The sequence below is a fragment of the Schistocerca serialis genome, chromosome 2 (assembly GCF_023864345.2).
Source record: "Schistocerca serialis cubense isolate TAMUIC-IGC-003099 chromosome 2, iqSchSeri2.2, whole genome shotgun sequence".
Taxonomy (NCBI): domain Eukaryota; kingdom Metazoa; phylum Arthropoda; class Insecta; order Orthoptera; family Acrididae; genus Schistocerca; species Schistocerca serialis.
The window spans coordinates 763,271,449-763,287,137 of NC_064639.1; the positions used below are offsets into that span (position 1 = coordinate 763,271,449).

General features: G+C 42.7%; 1 protein-coding gene across 1 annotated transcript in view; it reads left to right on the top strand.

Annotated features, from left to right (window-relative positions):
- The window catches only part of LOC126457978 (chorion peroxidase-like), a 161,472-nt gene that overhangs the window by 113,149 nt on the left and 32,634 nt on the right, over positions 1-15,689 (top strand). The window contains exons 8-9 of the mRNA XM_050094740.1: positions 5,289-5,600; positions 9,340-9,522. Coding sequence (XP_049950697.1) covers positions 5,289-5,600; positions 9,340-9,522 — 495 coding nt within the window. The remainder of the gene's footprint in view (positions 1-5,288; positions 5,601-9,339; positions 9,523-15,689) is intronic.

The following is a 15,689-nucleotide window of genomic DNA, read 5'->3' on the forward strand; positions in this document are numbered from 1 at the left end:
TCAGGAGTCTGAGAATTCTAACACTGAACTCTCAGAATATGTTATTTGTTGTTAACAGTATGAGCTTATTCCCAAGAATTAGTGGCTTTCACTCAGTTATACTAGGCAGAAATCTAGTCTGCATTTGGATTGCACCCCTTGACTCTTGTGCAAAAAGGCATGCAATATTCTGCTGCATCCATTTTCAATAAACTACCGCAAGAGTTAAAGAATATTTGCAGTAATTCTCATACACTAAAGTCTAAACTATTTTGTTGGGGAGTCCCTGGGAAAAAATTAACCTAATTCTTGTGTTAAACTTTTGATTATGCTAATATATATTCACAGATTATCACCTGCACATGATTTGTCTACATTTTATTTTATCTGTGGTAATACCATGTACTGACTCATTCCATAACCATGGAGATTTTCTCCTCAGTTTGGTCCTACAAAACTAGACGTGTAAAATAAAGTAAAAAATGTTAAATGAAGACAGTGAATATGGTAGAAAAAGGGTGTATTGAGGCAATAGTTACAGGAATGAGTCTAGATTACCTGGTGTGAAGGAACAGGCAATGCTTCACATAATTGAAGATCAGGAGATTTGTAGATCACTCCCTATCTTTGCTGAAAATAGGCTCCAAATACTCTACTTCTGGTTGGAATAATAGGCATTTTTGTATGTTGAAATGCTAAACTACATGCTGTAGTAGCAAAAAAATCTGCTGGAAGTTGCACAAGAGGTCAATTTAATCAGTGCAATTGGGTACATGACGTAGAAGTTGTTCTAGAAACCACTGAAAAACAGCCAACACACTAGTGAAATGTTAATGATAATGAACTTCCCTGAGTTTTCATCAAGGGTTGGCTGAAAATATGATTATAACAAACTGATTTCTGAGAAGCATTGACCACCCACCAAACAGGAAACTGACTATTCCAGGCATGACACAGTATATATATCCATAAATTTTTGTGTATCAGAAGTCACACTAGAATCAGCACAGTCACAGGGACTCTTCTAATTTGTAAATGACAATGGCAGGTAACATCCAAATAGTGGATGGAGTGCATCACAGAGCTCCTACTTATACCATCTGATTATGCTATTCACAAATCCTGTCTTGAAGGGACTATACTGTAGTGTATTTTTTAGAAAAATCATGGATGACTCCCACCTATAGCAGATTTGGGCTCTGACATTATTTATGCATAAAATATCCTGCTAGAATAAAGAACAAAATGTTGTGTTTTGGCCACTAATTAAAAGTAAATGGTGTGATATGTTGCTCAACTTGTACCAAACTGATGCAGTGTGCTGACCCATGGTGTGAATATTACATTCTGTAACAATATCAAAAGTTTGGCAACATGCCGATGTATGGACACTTGTGAAAAGCTAGGGCATGCTATCAGGGGATTACCATGCAGCAGTCAGTGTCTTGCATTCCATGGAGGGCAATCATATTACATCTGTGTCTACATCTATATTCCACAAGCCACATAGTGGTATGTGGTGGAGTGTATTTTGTGTATGTGTGTCACTTTCCCCCTTTTCTATTCCAATTGCGAATGGTTTGCGGGAAGAACAACTGCTGGTAAGCCTTCATGAGGGTCAAAGCTCTCTTATTTTATCTTCATGGTCTTTTTGCAAGATATATGTAGGAGGAAGCAATACATTAGTTGTCTCTTCTAGGAATGTAGGTTTATACTCTTGGAACTTTAACAGTTAACCACACTATGGTGCTGAATGCTTCTCTTGCAGCGTTTGCCTCTGGAGTTGGTTGACCATCTCTGTGATGCTTTCTGGCTTACTAAATGATTCTGTAATGAAACACACTGTTCTTCTCACAATCTTCTCTATTTACTCTATCAGTCCTACCTGGTACAGATCCCATACTGACAAGCATGATTCAAATATTTGTTGAACTAGGGCTTTGTGAGCTATGGTATCTGACTTCGCTTCAATTATTTTTATGTGGTTGTCCCACTTTAAATCACTCCATACACATAGTCCTGCTCATAGTGACTCTTCTGCAATTATTTTATCTTGCAATAATAAGTCTTTCTGTCTATGTACGTGCAACACATTACATTTATGAATGCTGAGGGTCAAGTGTCATTCCTTGCATCAAGTGTTAATCCTCTGCAGTTCTTCATGCATTTTGCTACAGTTTTCCTGCACTGCAACTTCTCTGTATACAACACATCATCCATTTTAAAGCTTCATGAAACTTTTACTGTTGTTAAATGACAAATAACACTCCCTTTTGGCTCATCCAAAGCTACTTTTATATCTGGACACTTCTCTCCATGAATGATGACATTGAGGAGGATTACCGGGTTGGTTGCACCAATAATCACACCCATTTAGCCATAGTTCATTTATTAACCTTAACACATACAAGGATCACAGAGAACTGAACTGAACATGGCAGATAATGCTTAGAGTCCAAAAATGAATGCATATCGATGTTGGTGTCAATTTCATCGGCGCCACAACCTGCTGCATTCTGTTTGCTAGAAACTCTTCAGTCAAATCCCACAGCTGGTTTGATATTCTGTACACTCATATTTTCTTCATCATGCAGCTGTGTGGAACTGTATTGAATCGCTTATGGAAATCAGGGAATACAGCAGTTACCTGGGCATCAGTGCCTGCTGCTTACTGGGTCTCATGGATGAACAGCAAGAGCTGGGTTTCACTAGTTCACTGTTTTTAGAAACCATGTTGATTCCTAGAGAGGTGACTTTTGGTTTCCAAATATGTCACAATACATTCTACAACAGACATATGTAAGAGTTTTGTAGTTTTGCGCATCTGTTTTATGACCTTTCTTGAAAACAGGAATGACCTGTGCTTTTTTTTCCAATCATGTGTAACACCTCACTCCTCTGGACTGTCAGTCATTTTCATTAGCTGGTTAAAATCACATGTGCATTACTGCCACAGCAGCTCAGTTAGGTAGTTAACCTTCTTGGCCATTATTGAGTAACAAGAAGATATTGCATTAGGACTAAATAATTAGCTCCCAATCATTACTGTGGTGATTTTTTATATAATATATGTTCACCTTTTTATGTTCCAGGAACTCATATTCTACATATAAAAATATATTTAAAATTGAAAAAGTAATTGCATTATTACAACAGTATAAGAAAAAAGATAGATTGCTACTCACCATATAAAAATGACATGTTGAATTGTAGACAGGCACAAAGAAAAGACTATTAAACATTTAGCTTTTTGCCAAAGACTTCTCTATAAAAAGAAATACACACATTCAAACAATGGAAAATCCAGGATGGCATGTAACAATACCAGAGAAGGAAAGTTTCGCTACTCACCATATAGCGGAGATGCTGAGTCACGATAGGCACAACAAAAAGATTCACACAATTATAGATTTCAGCCATTAAGGCCTTTGTCAGCGCACACACACACACACACACACACACACACACACACACACACACACACACACACACACACGTATTTATTTATTTATGCAGTCTAAGTGTGGTTTCAGCTCTTTGAGACTGCAGACGTGTGTGCAAGTTGCATTTGCGTGTGTGTGTAATCTTTTCATTGTGCATATCGCGACTCAGCATCTCCACTATATGGTGTGAGTAGCAACTTTCCTTCTCTAATATACACATTCATTCACACAAGCAAACACACCTAACACGCACGTGATCACCATCTCTGGCAACAGCAGAAAGTCATGGGTGACATACAAAACAAGGTATGACTAGAGACAATCACTCACCAGATAGAGAAAAGGGTTGGGCAGTAGCTTGGTAACATGAATGTTGTTCAAAATGGCATTTTTAAAGCCTATATATACGAGACATTCTTGACACAAGTTTTCCCTTTTATGTGCTTCTCATACAAACTGATTTACCAGCTAATCAGGAACACAGTTTTGCTTAATTTTCTTCATAGTATGTGCAAGAAATGAAGACCATGTAAATGCCATTTAAAGATGTGAATGTCTCATGAAATTTGAATCAGAGATTATCCTCAATCATGCAGCCTTATGTAATTAAGGTGCACAGTCTCTATAGTTTCATTTTAATAACCTCTATGCATGGGATGTAAATAATCATATGCAGCAGATTTAGTCAACTAATGTTTAACCCCAATGTTTGTGTGTTTCAATAGCCTTTATCCCCATCTCATTACATAAGTTACTACATACACTGAAGAATATAAGTGCACCAAGGTATTCAGTTCCAAGTACAGGCAACAGTGTCTCATTTCATCTATGAAAGTTTTTGTTCTTGATGAAACTAGAACATGTGCCATCACATAATCTCCTTAGTATTTATACAATGTGTAATGTGAAATCAACACAAAGTGACCAACATATATTCACTATTAAGATGAGGATCTTGTTGTAACCCTCATTTTGGACCACAACAATTACTGAACATAAATAATTTCTGTAACATCAGTGCACTTAACATAGTCAATTAGTCTATGAACCAAATAGATACAGTTCTTGGCAAAATAGTTGTCTGAACCACTATAGAAATTATTTGGAGAGTGTCTTAGAGTAAGAGAGCTAAGTCCAAGCACGACTTAGTTGGAAACACAAATTTTGTAATCAGATTTCCATGTAGGCATGAGATGGCAAAACTCCCAAGTTCATTACCTGCTGCAGTAAACACATAGCAAACAGCTGGTGCTGCATGATCCACTTGTATAGGTGAGTTGGATACCTGTAACTGAGAGACACAGCTGCTTAAATGGACTTATATATGGGTCACGAAAAAAGATTATGAAAGTGACTGATATTGTTCCCACCAAAGGTGCCCTTGCTGGATGTGTGTGACATTACAAATATCGATATGTCTGGATCATCTATCTGCATGTCCAACAGGGTTACTGAATATCTCCTAAATGTAACTGTAATCTGTAAAAAAAAAAAAAAGATAATTTGCTAGTTGTCAGATGACACTGGAAACATACACAAACAAAGAAGTGGTGATAATGCTATCTATCTTTTGGAAATAGAAGTTCTTTCATCCTGTAAGGGTGAGTAATCAAAAATATTCAGTAACTATTTAGGAAAGGCACACAGTGCTTTAGGTTATACACTGAACTAGAGGGAAAACTGCTAACGTTGCCATCTATCAATGACTATGTCTACTTTGATCAGCAAACTCAAGGTTTACTTTAGATTTATTTGACTATAATAATGTGTCCATACTTCTACTTTTTCTATTCTTTGAAAAGCTTTGACTACAACAGCACCAAAATGTTTAAAAATAAACTTTGTCATCATATCCTTGCATTACAGGATTTCTGCGTTACACACGGATGCAGTCACGTTTACCACTTCCACCACCTGCCACAGGGCACACATCCCCTGAACTGTGTCGTTACAATTCTAGTGTTCGCTGCTTCAGTGCAGGAGATCATCGTGTTAATGAGCAGCCAGGACTTATTGCTATGCATACTCTATGGCTGCGTGCACACAATAATCTGGCTACAAAGCTCATTGGTATAAATCCACATTGGGATGATGAGAGGATTTATCAAGAAGCACGAAAGATTATCGGTTCTATGATGCAGCATATAACATATAGAGAATTTCTGCCTATTGTGTTGGGTAAGTATACATTTAAAGTCAAACTAAGACTGTCAAGTATGTTAACCCAATGATGAAAGTCATCTTAAAAGTTGTTTGACAACCATCTTATGATTTAGCTTATACCAACTGACAACAGATTTGCTGTTTAGACTGCAATGTGCCTTATTTGTGTGCCAAACTCCTGCTTAGTATGAAAATATGGAGTATAGACTAATGTATGATCTCTCACAATTCCTTTACATCAGCTAACTAATCATATGGGAGACTATCACTGTTTTACCCTATGGCCCAATATTATAAATGCTGACAATGCTAAATTAATACTGAAGGGTGAGGAGACTAGTGCACTTGCAAATAAAATTGATTATAGGTACTATGCCAATAGGTCATCAAAACAGTACTTCACATTACATGTTTACAAGAATGAAATATAACTGTTTATCATTCAGCCTCACATTGAAAAATTATTGCCTTAAAAATGGCAGTTGAGAAAGCATATGATCACATTCCATTACACTCTTTTAAATACTTCACTCAGTCCTAATAATCACAAAAAAGTGCTAGCCAGTCCCACAAATCCAATCGTCACATGTGAAGCTGAGTCCCATTGCTGCATCAAAGCAGTCATTCACAAAAAGTTGAAGTGTTGCAACAGTGATAATCCGTTGTCAAAGTGATGTAAACTATTTCTAAGTCCCCACTGCAACAACAAAACAGTCACAATTTCAAGTGCTGCAAAACACTTGCACTGAAAAACTACCAAGCCACTGCTCACTTACCAAGTTCATGACTACAAGCAAAAGACAAATGACAATGAGCAAAACATCCTGAGAGCATCCGTGCCAATCTTTAAAAACTCATCAGAAGTACTGCCTACCCTTTCCAACCTCTTCTCTTTTCACTTTAAACTGAAATAAATGGCCCAGCATTTAAAATGTTACATAATTCACAACTAAATTATGAAAATAAGCACCTTTTTGTGCCACCATTTGGAACTTTACAAACTAACTTTGGTTGAGTAGTTTAGTTACTGCAATTAAAACATGTATTTGATAACCATGAGATTGTGGCATTAAACAATAAAAAATTAATGTACAGATTATTACGATATACTCATATATTCCATTTTTAGGAGCCCTTTTAAATGGTATGTGTAAACTTTACATGTGCCATGCCTGTTTAGAGTAACTGGTGGTTTTATTAATGACCACTTTAATTAATTAGTGAAATTTCAACTAAAACATCTTACACTAAGTATCTGATATGTAGGATGATAGGGATCTTGTGGGATAACATGAGTGTCTGTGTTTATTATTGAGATCCAACACCATTACCAAATCAAGAGGTATAAAAATTTGTCATTACATCAAATGAGAAACTTACCTACCTTTCATTTGATGTATCACTTATTAACATAGCCTTCTGCATTTGTAAATACTCATCAACTAGATAGACATTGATTCATCACTGAGTCGTCAATAGGCTCATGAACAAGATGGAGAACATTGCTAGCTTTAAGATAAATACTTCTTCAGAGCTATAGAGTACACATACGCTGTACGCATACATTATCTCAGCTGACTAGATTGTGTCAGCACTGCAGCTCAACTTGGATGATACAAATGTGGCATCAATGGGCTCATTCTGGTCAGAGGTGGAAGGTGTAGAGCACAGAGCACATTGACATGGAAGAGTGGAGTATGAAAGGGAAATAAGATGAAGAAGTGGGTGACTGTGGAGAGTAGAGTTTGAGTGCCAGGTGAGTGAAGTTAGGGACTTGGGACAGGGACGGAGGCAGGCGAGGAGCAGGGAAAAGTGAATATTGAGGCCAGGAGGATTACAGGATTGAAGGATGTATTGTAAGGGCAGTTCCCAGGTATGTAATTCACGGAAGTTGGTCTTTTTGGGAAGGATCCAGATGACATGGGCTGTGAAGCAGCCATTGAAGCAACATGTAGTTCCATTGTGTTGTCAAATCTGCTCTTGCAACACTGCTTGACAATGACTGTTCACTCAGCTGGATAACTGATTGGTGGGCATCCCTACATAAATTTATATTCACCAAGGACTTTCCATTATCATATCTATATTCATTTGTGTATTGTAAGCTTCTTAATTATAACTGTGAAAGAAAAAAAAACTTTCAGAGCTTTTGGTACAGGAACAGTCACAAGGTGTCAACGAGTTTGTTGACAAAATAGTTTGTGAGTGAAGAGCCAGATGTCAGTATCCAGTGAGTACAATTTTCTGCAAGTGACCACATTGCCATCGTCAAATGCATCTGATGATGGCAATTTGGTCACTTGTATCCACTGGACACTGACATCCAGCTGTTCGCCCTTGAAGTATTTCATGATGAATTACACTGGAGGAAGTCAAAGAATCAAAATGAGTTTCTTCACAAATGCAGCAGTTTAGGGGACTCAGATTTTCTGTAACTTTACTAAACCAAGTGCAAGCTGAATCACACTGAAAACAATACTTTCACAGCTCGCTGAGTGGAAATGATGACCTGAGTCTGCTACCCTCATTTCACCTGAGACAGTACTGTACTGTCAAAATATTCTTGCCCATCTCCAGTGGCCTTACATCTTCCTGTCGAATTGTCCTGAGGCTTACCAATTGATGACAGAAAGATGGCATTAACTTACAATGTACATGTACTATATATCCATCAAATGACAGAACTGTCTTCATTCTGATAGTTGCCACGCACTCTGCATTGAATATAGTCTACTCATATGCCTAGGAAACTCAGAAGAATTCCATTGTAAAGGCTCTTATTAAATGAGCAATTTAATTATCATTGTCAGAATGTACACACAAATATTATGACTTATTTTTCTAAAGCTATTACCTCTTGTTATATATTTATATAAAAACAAAGATGAGGTGACTTACCGAACGAAAGCGCTGGCAGGTCGATAGACACACAAACAAACACAAACATACACACAAAATTCAAGCTTTCGCAACAAACTGTTGCCTCATCAGGAAAGAGGGAAGGAGAGGGGAAGACGAAAGGAAGTGGGTTTTAAGGGAGAGGGTAAGGAGTCATTCCAATCCCGGGAGCGGAAAGACTTACCTTAGGGGGAAAAAAGGACAGGTATACACTTGCACACACGCACATATCCATCCACACATACAGACACAAGCAGACTCCACTCAGTGAGCTGTGAAAGTATTGTTTTCAGTGTGATTCAGCTTGCACTTGGTTTAGTAAAGTTACAGAAAATCTGAGTCCCCTAAACTGCTGCATTTGTGAAGAAACTCATTTTGATTCTTTGACTTCCTCCAGTGTAATTCATCATGAAATATGTCTGCTTGTGTCTGTATGTGTGGATGGATATGTGCGTGTGTGCAAGTGTATACCTGTCCTTTTTTCCCCCTAAGGTAAGTCTTTCCGTTCCCGGGATTGGAATGACTCCTTACCCTCTCCCTTAAAACCCACTTCCTTTCGTCTTCCCCTCTCCTTCCCTCTTTCCTGATGAGGCAACAGTTTGTTGCGAAAGCTTGAATTTTGTGTGTATGTTTGTGTTTGTTTGTGTGTCTATCGACCTGCCAGCGCTTTCGTTCGGTAAGTCACCTCATCTTTGTTTTTATATAAAATTTTTCCCACGTGGAATGTTTCCTTCTATTATATTGTTATATATTTATATTGATAAAAATGACCAAGTGGACATAAAATACTGATTATCTGCAACAATTAAAAGCTACTGCCTCACTGAAATATGTTGTTTTCCTTTTCTTACTGTAGGACAAGATGTGATCAAACTTTTTGAGCTGAATCTGACCCAGAAGGGGTACTACAAGGGTTACCATATAAAAGTGAACCCAACAGCACTGAATGCATTTGCCACAGCAGCTTTTCGTTTTGGTCACAGCCTGGTGCAGCCAAGTCTTCTTCGTTGTGACAGTAGACATAGATTATTGCCTTTCAGTAAGTATTCCTTTTATTTTGTTTTATCGAAATAAGTAATACTAACAATTTTTAACTATTAATTAATTACAAAATTGATCTGGTAATTAAAAATCATTAGTTCCTCTGGCTATGAGGGCGCTTCTAGGTGAGTATTAAAATGTTGTACTGGTATGATAAGATTACCGATAAGAAATTTGTATGTCTGTAAAAAGATAAATGAGCAAAGCATATAACAACTTCCACCCTCATACCTTAGCAAAAGAGAGCAAAAGATCTTGCTGAGAACCTGAGACAATTCTGGTCCTACATAAAATTGCTAAGTAGGCTGAAGGTTTCTATCCAGTCACTTGTTGACCAGTTTTGCATGACAATAGAAGATAGAAAAAGGAAAGCTGAAGTTTTAAATTTCGTGTTCTGAAACCATTTGTGCACGAGGACTGTACAAACATACTGTTGTTTGCCTGTCTCACACAGAACCCCATATGGAGGACATAGTAATAGGTTCCTTGGCATAGAGGACCAACTAAAAGAGTTGAAAACAAATAAATCACCAAGTCTGAATGCGATGCCAATTTGGTTTTACAGAGAGTACACTATGGCATTGGCCCCTTATTAGCTTGCATTTATCATGAACCTTCTGCTCAGCACAGATTCCCTAGCAAGTGGAGCAAAAGCACAGGTGATTCCTGTGTATAAGAAGGATAAAACAATGGACAAACAAAATTTCAGGACAGTTTCCTTAACATTGTTTTGCTGCAGAATCCTTGAACACAGTCCGAGTTTGAATATAATAAATTTCTTTGAGATGGAAAAGCTTCTGCCCATAAATCAGGATGGATTTAGAATGAATCACTCACGTGAAACTCAGGTTGCCCTTTTCTTACATGATACCCTGTGAACCATGGAAGAAGGGGAATAGGAAGACCTCTTTTTTTTTTTTTTTTTTTTAGGGCGCACAACTTCAACGGTCATTAGCGCCCAGACTACGTGAGGAATGCACCGCGAGTCACAAGTTTAAAACAGCAACAAAACAGAAAACACGATAAAAGACAGACTGACAGGCATAGGATTAAAAAAGGAAAACAGCAGAATCAAATGTCCTTTGAGAGGGTTGTCAAATTGATAAAATGAAGAACGCGAGCAGCTGCTCGTGGGTCATCCGCTAAAATGGCTTCTACAGTACATGGCAGGCCAAGATCAAGATGCAGGGTGTTAAAATCCGGACAGACCGTTAAAATATGGCAGACCGTCAGCAATTGCCCACAGGGGCAGAACGGCGCCGGCGCAGCCGTCAGCAGATGGCGATGGCTGAACCGGCAGTGGCCAATTCGTAACCGGGCCAAAACGACCTCCTCCCGCCGAGAAGGGCGTGAGGAGGACGTCCAAGCCACGGGAAGAGGTTTCAGGGCCCGAAGTTTGTTGTCTGTGAGTGCAGCCCAATCGGCATGCCACTGCGATAAAATGCGCCGACAAATTTCCCTGCTACAATCGGACGAAGGGACACAACAAGATGCTGTCCGAGGCTGGAGGACCGCAGCCTTGGCCGCGGCATCTGCAGCTTCGTTCCCAGGGATACCGACATGGCCAGGAACCCACATAAAGCTAACCGGAGAACCGACGTCCACCAGCTGCCGAAGAGAGCGTTGGATCCGGTGCACAAAAGGGTGAACCGGGTACGGATCACTGAGGCTCTGGATAGCGCTCAGGGAATCTGAGCAGATGACATATGCAGAATGTCGGTGGCGGCAGATGTAAAGGACAGCCTGGTAGAGGGCAAAGAGCTCAGCTGTGAAGACCGAACAAAGGCCATGGAGCCGATATTTGAAACTTTGTGCCCCAACAATAAAGGAACATCCAACCCCGTCATTGGTCTTAGAGCCATCTGTATAAATGAAGGTCATATTAATGAACTTCGAACGAAGTTCGATAAAACGGGAGTGGTAGACTGAACCGGGGGTAACCTCCTTCGGGAGCGAGCAGAGGTCAAGGTGGACACAAACCTGAGCCTGGAGCCAAGGTGGCGTGTGGCTCTCGCCCACTCGAAAGGTTGCAGGGAGTGAAAAATTAAGGTGTTGAAGGAGGCGACGAAAGCGAATTCCAGGGGGTAGCAGGGCAGAGACATACAACCCGTATTGACTGTCGAGAGAGTCATCAAAAAAGGATCGATAAGACGGGTGGTCGGGCATTGCCAGTAGCCGACAGGCATACCGACAAAGCAGTACATCGCGCCAGTAGGTGAGTGGCAACTCACCAGCGTCAGCATGAAGACTCTCGACGGGACTAGTATAAAACGCTCCGATCGCAAGTCGTAAACCCCGATGTTGTATGGAGTTGAGGCGGCGTAAGATGGATGGCCGTGCAGAGGAGTATACGAAGCTCCCATAATCCAGCTTGGAGCGGACGATCGACCGATATAGACGAAGCAGGACGGTTCGATCCGCTCCCCACGACATACCACTGAGAACACGGAGGACATTTAAAGAACGGGTACAACGGGCAGCCAAATATGACACATGTGGAGACCAACTAAGTTTCCTGACAAATGTAAGACCTAAAAATTTTGTTGTCTCCACGAATGGGAGAGCAACGGGACCGAGTCGTAAGGACGGTGGGAGAAACTCTTTGTAGCGCCAGAAGTTAATACAGACCGTCTTCTCGGCAGAAAAACGGAAGCCATTGGCGACACTCCAGGAGTAAAGACGGTCAAGAGAACGCTGAAGACAGCGCTCCAGGAAACACGTACGCTGCGCGCTGCAATAGATGGTAAAATCGTCTACGAAAAGGGAGCCTGATACATCAGCTGGGAGGCAATCCATTATTGGATTGATCGCTATGGCGAAGAGAGCGACGCTCAAAACTGAGCCCTGTGGCACCCCATTCTCCTGGTGAAAGGTGTCTGACAGGACAGAACCCACACATACCCTGAACTGTCGATCCATTAAAAAGGAACGAATAAAAAGAGGGAGGCGACCGCGAAGGCCCCATGTATGCATGGTGCGGAGAATGTCCGCCCTCCAACAGGTGTCGTAAGCCTTCTCCAAATCAAAGAACACAGCCGCGGTCGGGCGCTTCCGCAAGAAGTTATTCATAATGATGGTCGACAAGGTAACCAGATGGTCGACAGCAGAGCGGCGCCTACGAAATCCACATTGTACATTGGTAAGTAGGCGTCGAGACTCGAGCAGCCAAACCAACCGAGAGTTAACCATTCGCTCCATCACTTTACAGACACAGCTGGTAAGCGAGATGGGTCGATAACTGGAAGGCAAGTGCTTGTCCTTCCCCGGCTTAGGAATCGGGACAACAATAGACTCGCGCCAGCATGCGGGAACATGTCCCTCAATCCAGATGCGATTGTAAGTACGAAGAAGAAAACCTTTACCCGCAGGAGAAAGGTTCTTCAGCATCTGAATATGAATAGAATCAGGCCCTGGAGCGGAGGACCGTGATCGGCCAAGTGCGTTTTCGAGTTCCTGCATGGTGAATGGGGCATTATAACTTTCACGATTCGAGGAGCGGAAGTTAGGTGGCCTAGCCTCCTCTGCCTGTTTGCGGGGGAGGATGGCAGGGTGGTGATGAGCGGAGCTCGAAACCTCGGCGAAAAAGCGGCCGAAGGCATTGGAGACATCCTCAGGGGCCACAAGGACGTCATTCGCGACCGTCAAGCCAGAAACTGGTGAGTGGACCTTAGTGCCAGATAGCCGGCGCAGGCTACCCCAGACAACAGAAGAAGGAGTAAAATTGTTGAAGGTGCTTGTGAAAGCAGCCCAGCTGGCCTTCTTGCTGTCTTTGATAACAAGACGACACTGAGCACGTAATCGTTTATAATTGATACAATTCGCCACTGTAGGGTGGCGTTTAAAGGTGCGTAAAGCACGTCGACGAGCACGTAAAGCGTCTCTACATGCTGCGGTCCACCAGGGGACCGGTACGCGACGTGGAGAAGAAGTAGGGTGAGGGATGGAATATTCAGCAGCAGCGAGAATGACTTCCGTGAGGTGTGCAACCTAACGATCACAGCTTGTGAAGGTTTGATCCTGAAAGGTCACCCTGGAAGAGAAGAGCCCCCAGTCTGCCTTGGAGATGGTCCAACTAGAGGAGCACGGAGAGGGGGTATGCTGCAGGAGATGGATAACACACGGGAAGTGGTCGCTCGAATATGTATCAGAAAGTGCATACCACTCAAACCTGCGTGCAAGTTGGGGAGTACATATAGAGAGGTCTAAATGGGAATAGGTGTGAGATGTGTCCGAAAGAAAGGTAGGGGCACCAGTATTGAGGCAGACAAGATTGAGCTGGTTGAAAAGGTCTGCTAACAGGGAGCCCCTCGGGCAGGATGCTGGAGAGCCCCAAAGGGGATGGTGGGCATTGAAGTCTCCAGTTAACAAAAATGGTGCAGGTAGCTGAGCAATAAGTTGCATCATGTCTGCCCTGGTAACGGCAGATGACGATGGAGTGTAAACGGTACAAGTGGAAAATGTAAAAGTGGGGAGAGTAATGCAGATGGCTACTGCCTGCAGGCCGGTGTGCAACGTGATGGGATCGTAGTAAATATCATCCTGGACCAGCAACATAACCCCTCCATGGGCCGGGATACCTACCACAGGGGGTAGGTCAAAACGCACAGAGGTGTAGTGTGCCAAGGCAATTTGATCGCATGGGCGTAGCTTCGTTTCCTGGAGGGCTACGACGAGCGGACGGTGCAAGCAGAGTAGCAACGTCAAGTCCTCTCGGTTGGAGCGAATGCTGCGAATATTCCAGTGAATATGTGCCATCGTAAGAAGAAAAGGAAGACGAAAGAAGGGGTCACCTCGAAGGCCGCTGAGGGCCTGGCTTCGAGCGAGCACTGCCGCCGCTATCAGTAGGTGGACAGTCATCGTCCATTGGGTCTATAGGTTCATCGGCCATCTTGGGAAGATGGCCGGGAGGGGGAGCTTCCTCCACCGGTGAACGGCCAGATGTTCGGCTACCAGCGGTGCGGCCAGGCAAAACGGATGACGGCCTGGGGCGGCAACCGCTGGGTGACGCAGGAGAAGAAATGCGCCGTGGCGGAGAAGGAGAACTGTGCTTCCTATGCGCCTTCTTGGAAGGACGTTTGGTGGAAGTACCGGTCGAAGGCTGGGAGGTCGAGGTACGTAGGAAGTCTGCACGGGACGGTTCCTTCTTGAAGGCCCGTGCATCTGACTTCTGGGTCTTCGTCTTGGCAGAAGCTGATGAAGGTGCTTGCGTCTGAGGGGTGACGGGAGGAAGAGGAGATGTCGACCGGGTGATCTTAGCACTGGCCGAACGGACGACCGTGGTGCTGAAGGTCAGATCGCATGTCTGGGTTGCCACCTCCCTGGTAGTCCGAGGAGAGGCGAGGACAGTACTGTATTTCCCCGCTGGGAGCAGCGTGGGCTTCCTACTAGCCAATAGCTTGCGAGCAGCCGAGGTGGACACTTTCTCTTTGACCCGAATTTCTTGGATACAGCGTTCTTCCTTATAGACAGGACAGTCGCGCAAGGATGCGGCATGGTCACCCTGACAGTTCACACAATGAGGAGACGGAGGTGGACAGTCGCCCTCATGGGCATCCCTGCCACAAGTGACACATTTAGCTGCATTGGAACAAGACTGTCGAGTGTGATTGAAACGCTGACACTGGTAACAGCGAGTAGGTGTCGGGACATAGGGGCGAACAGAAATAACCTCATAGCCCGCCTTGATGCGCGATGGCAGCTTGACACTATCAAAGGTCAAGAAAAGAGTCCGCTCGGTACAAGGTCATTGTTGACCTTTTTCATGACCCTATGGACAGCCGTCACGCCCTGCTCAGCGAGGAATGATTGAATCTCCTCGTCTGTCAATCCGTCGAGGGAGCGAGTATAGACCACACCACGAGACGAATTCAAAGTTCGGTGAGCCTCCACCCGCACAGGGAACGTGTACAGGAGTGTGGCCCGAAGCAGTTTTTGTGCCTGAAAGGCGCTCTCAGTTTCTAGTAATAAGGTACCGTTACGCCACCTGGTACAAGATTTGACAGATCCGGCTATGGCATCTACACCCTTCTGGATAACGAAAGGGTTGACAGAGGAAAAATCCTTTCCGTCCTCAGATCGAGAAACGACGAGGACCTGTGGGACAGGCGGTAGTACTTTTGTCACTGGTGGCTGGTCACGTTTCCGTTTTTGGGCAGAAGTCGAGAC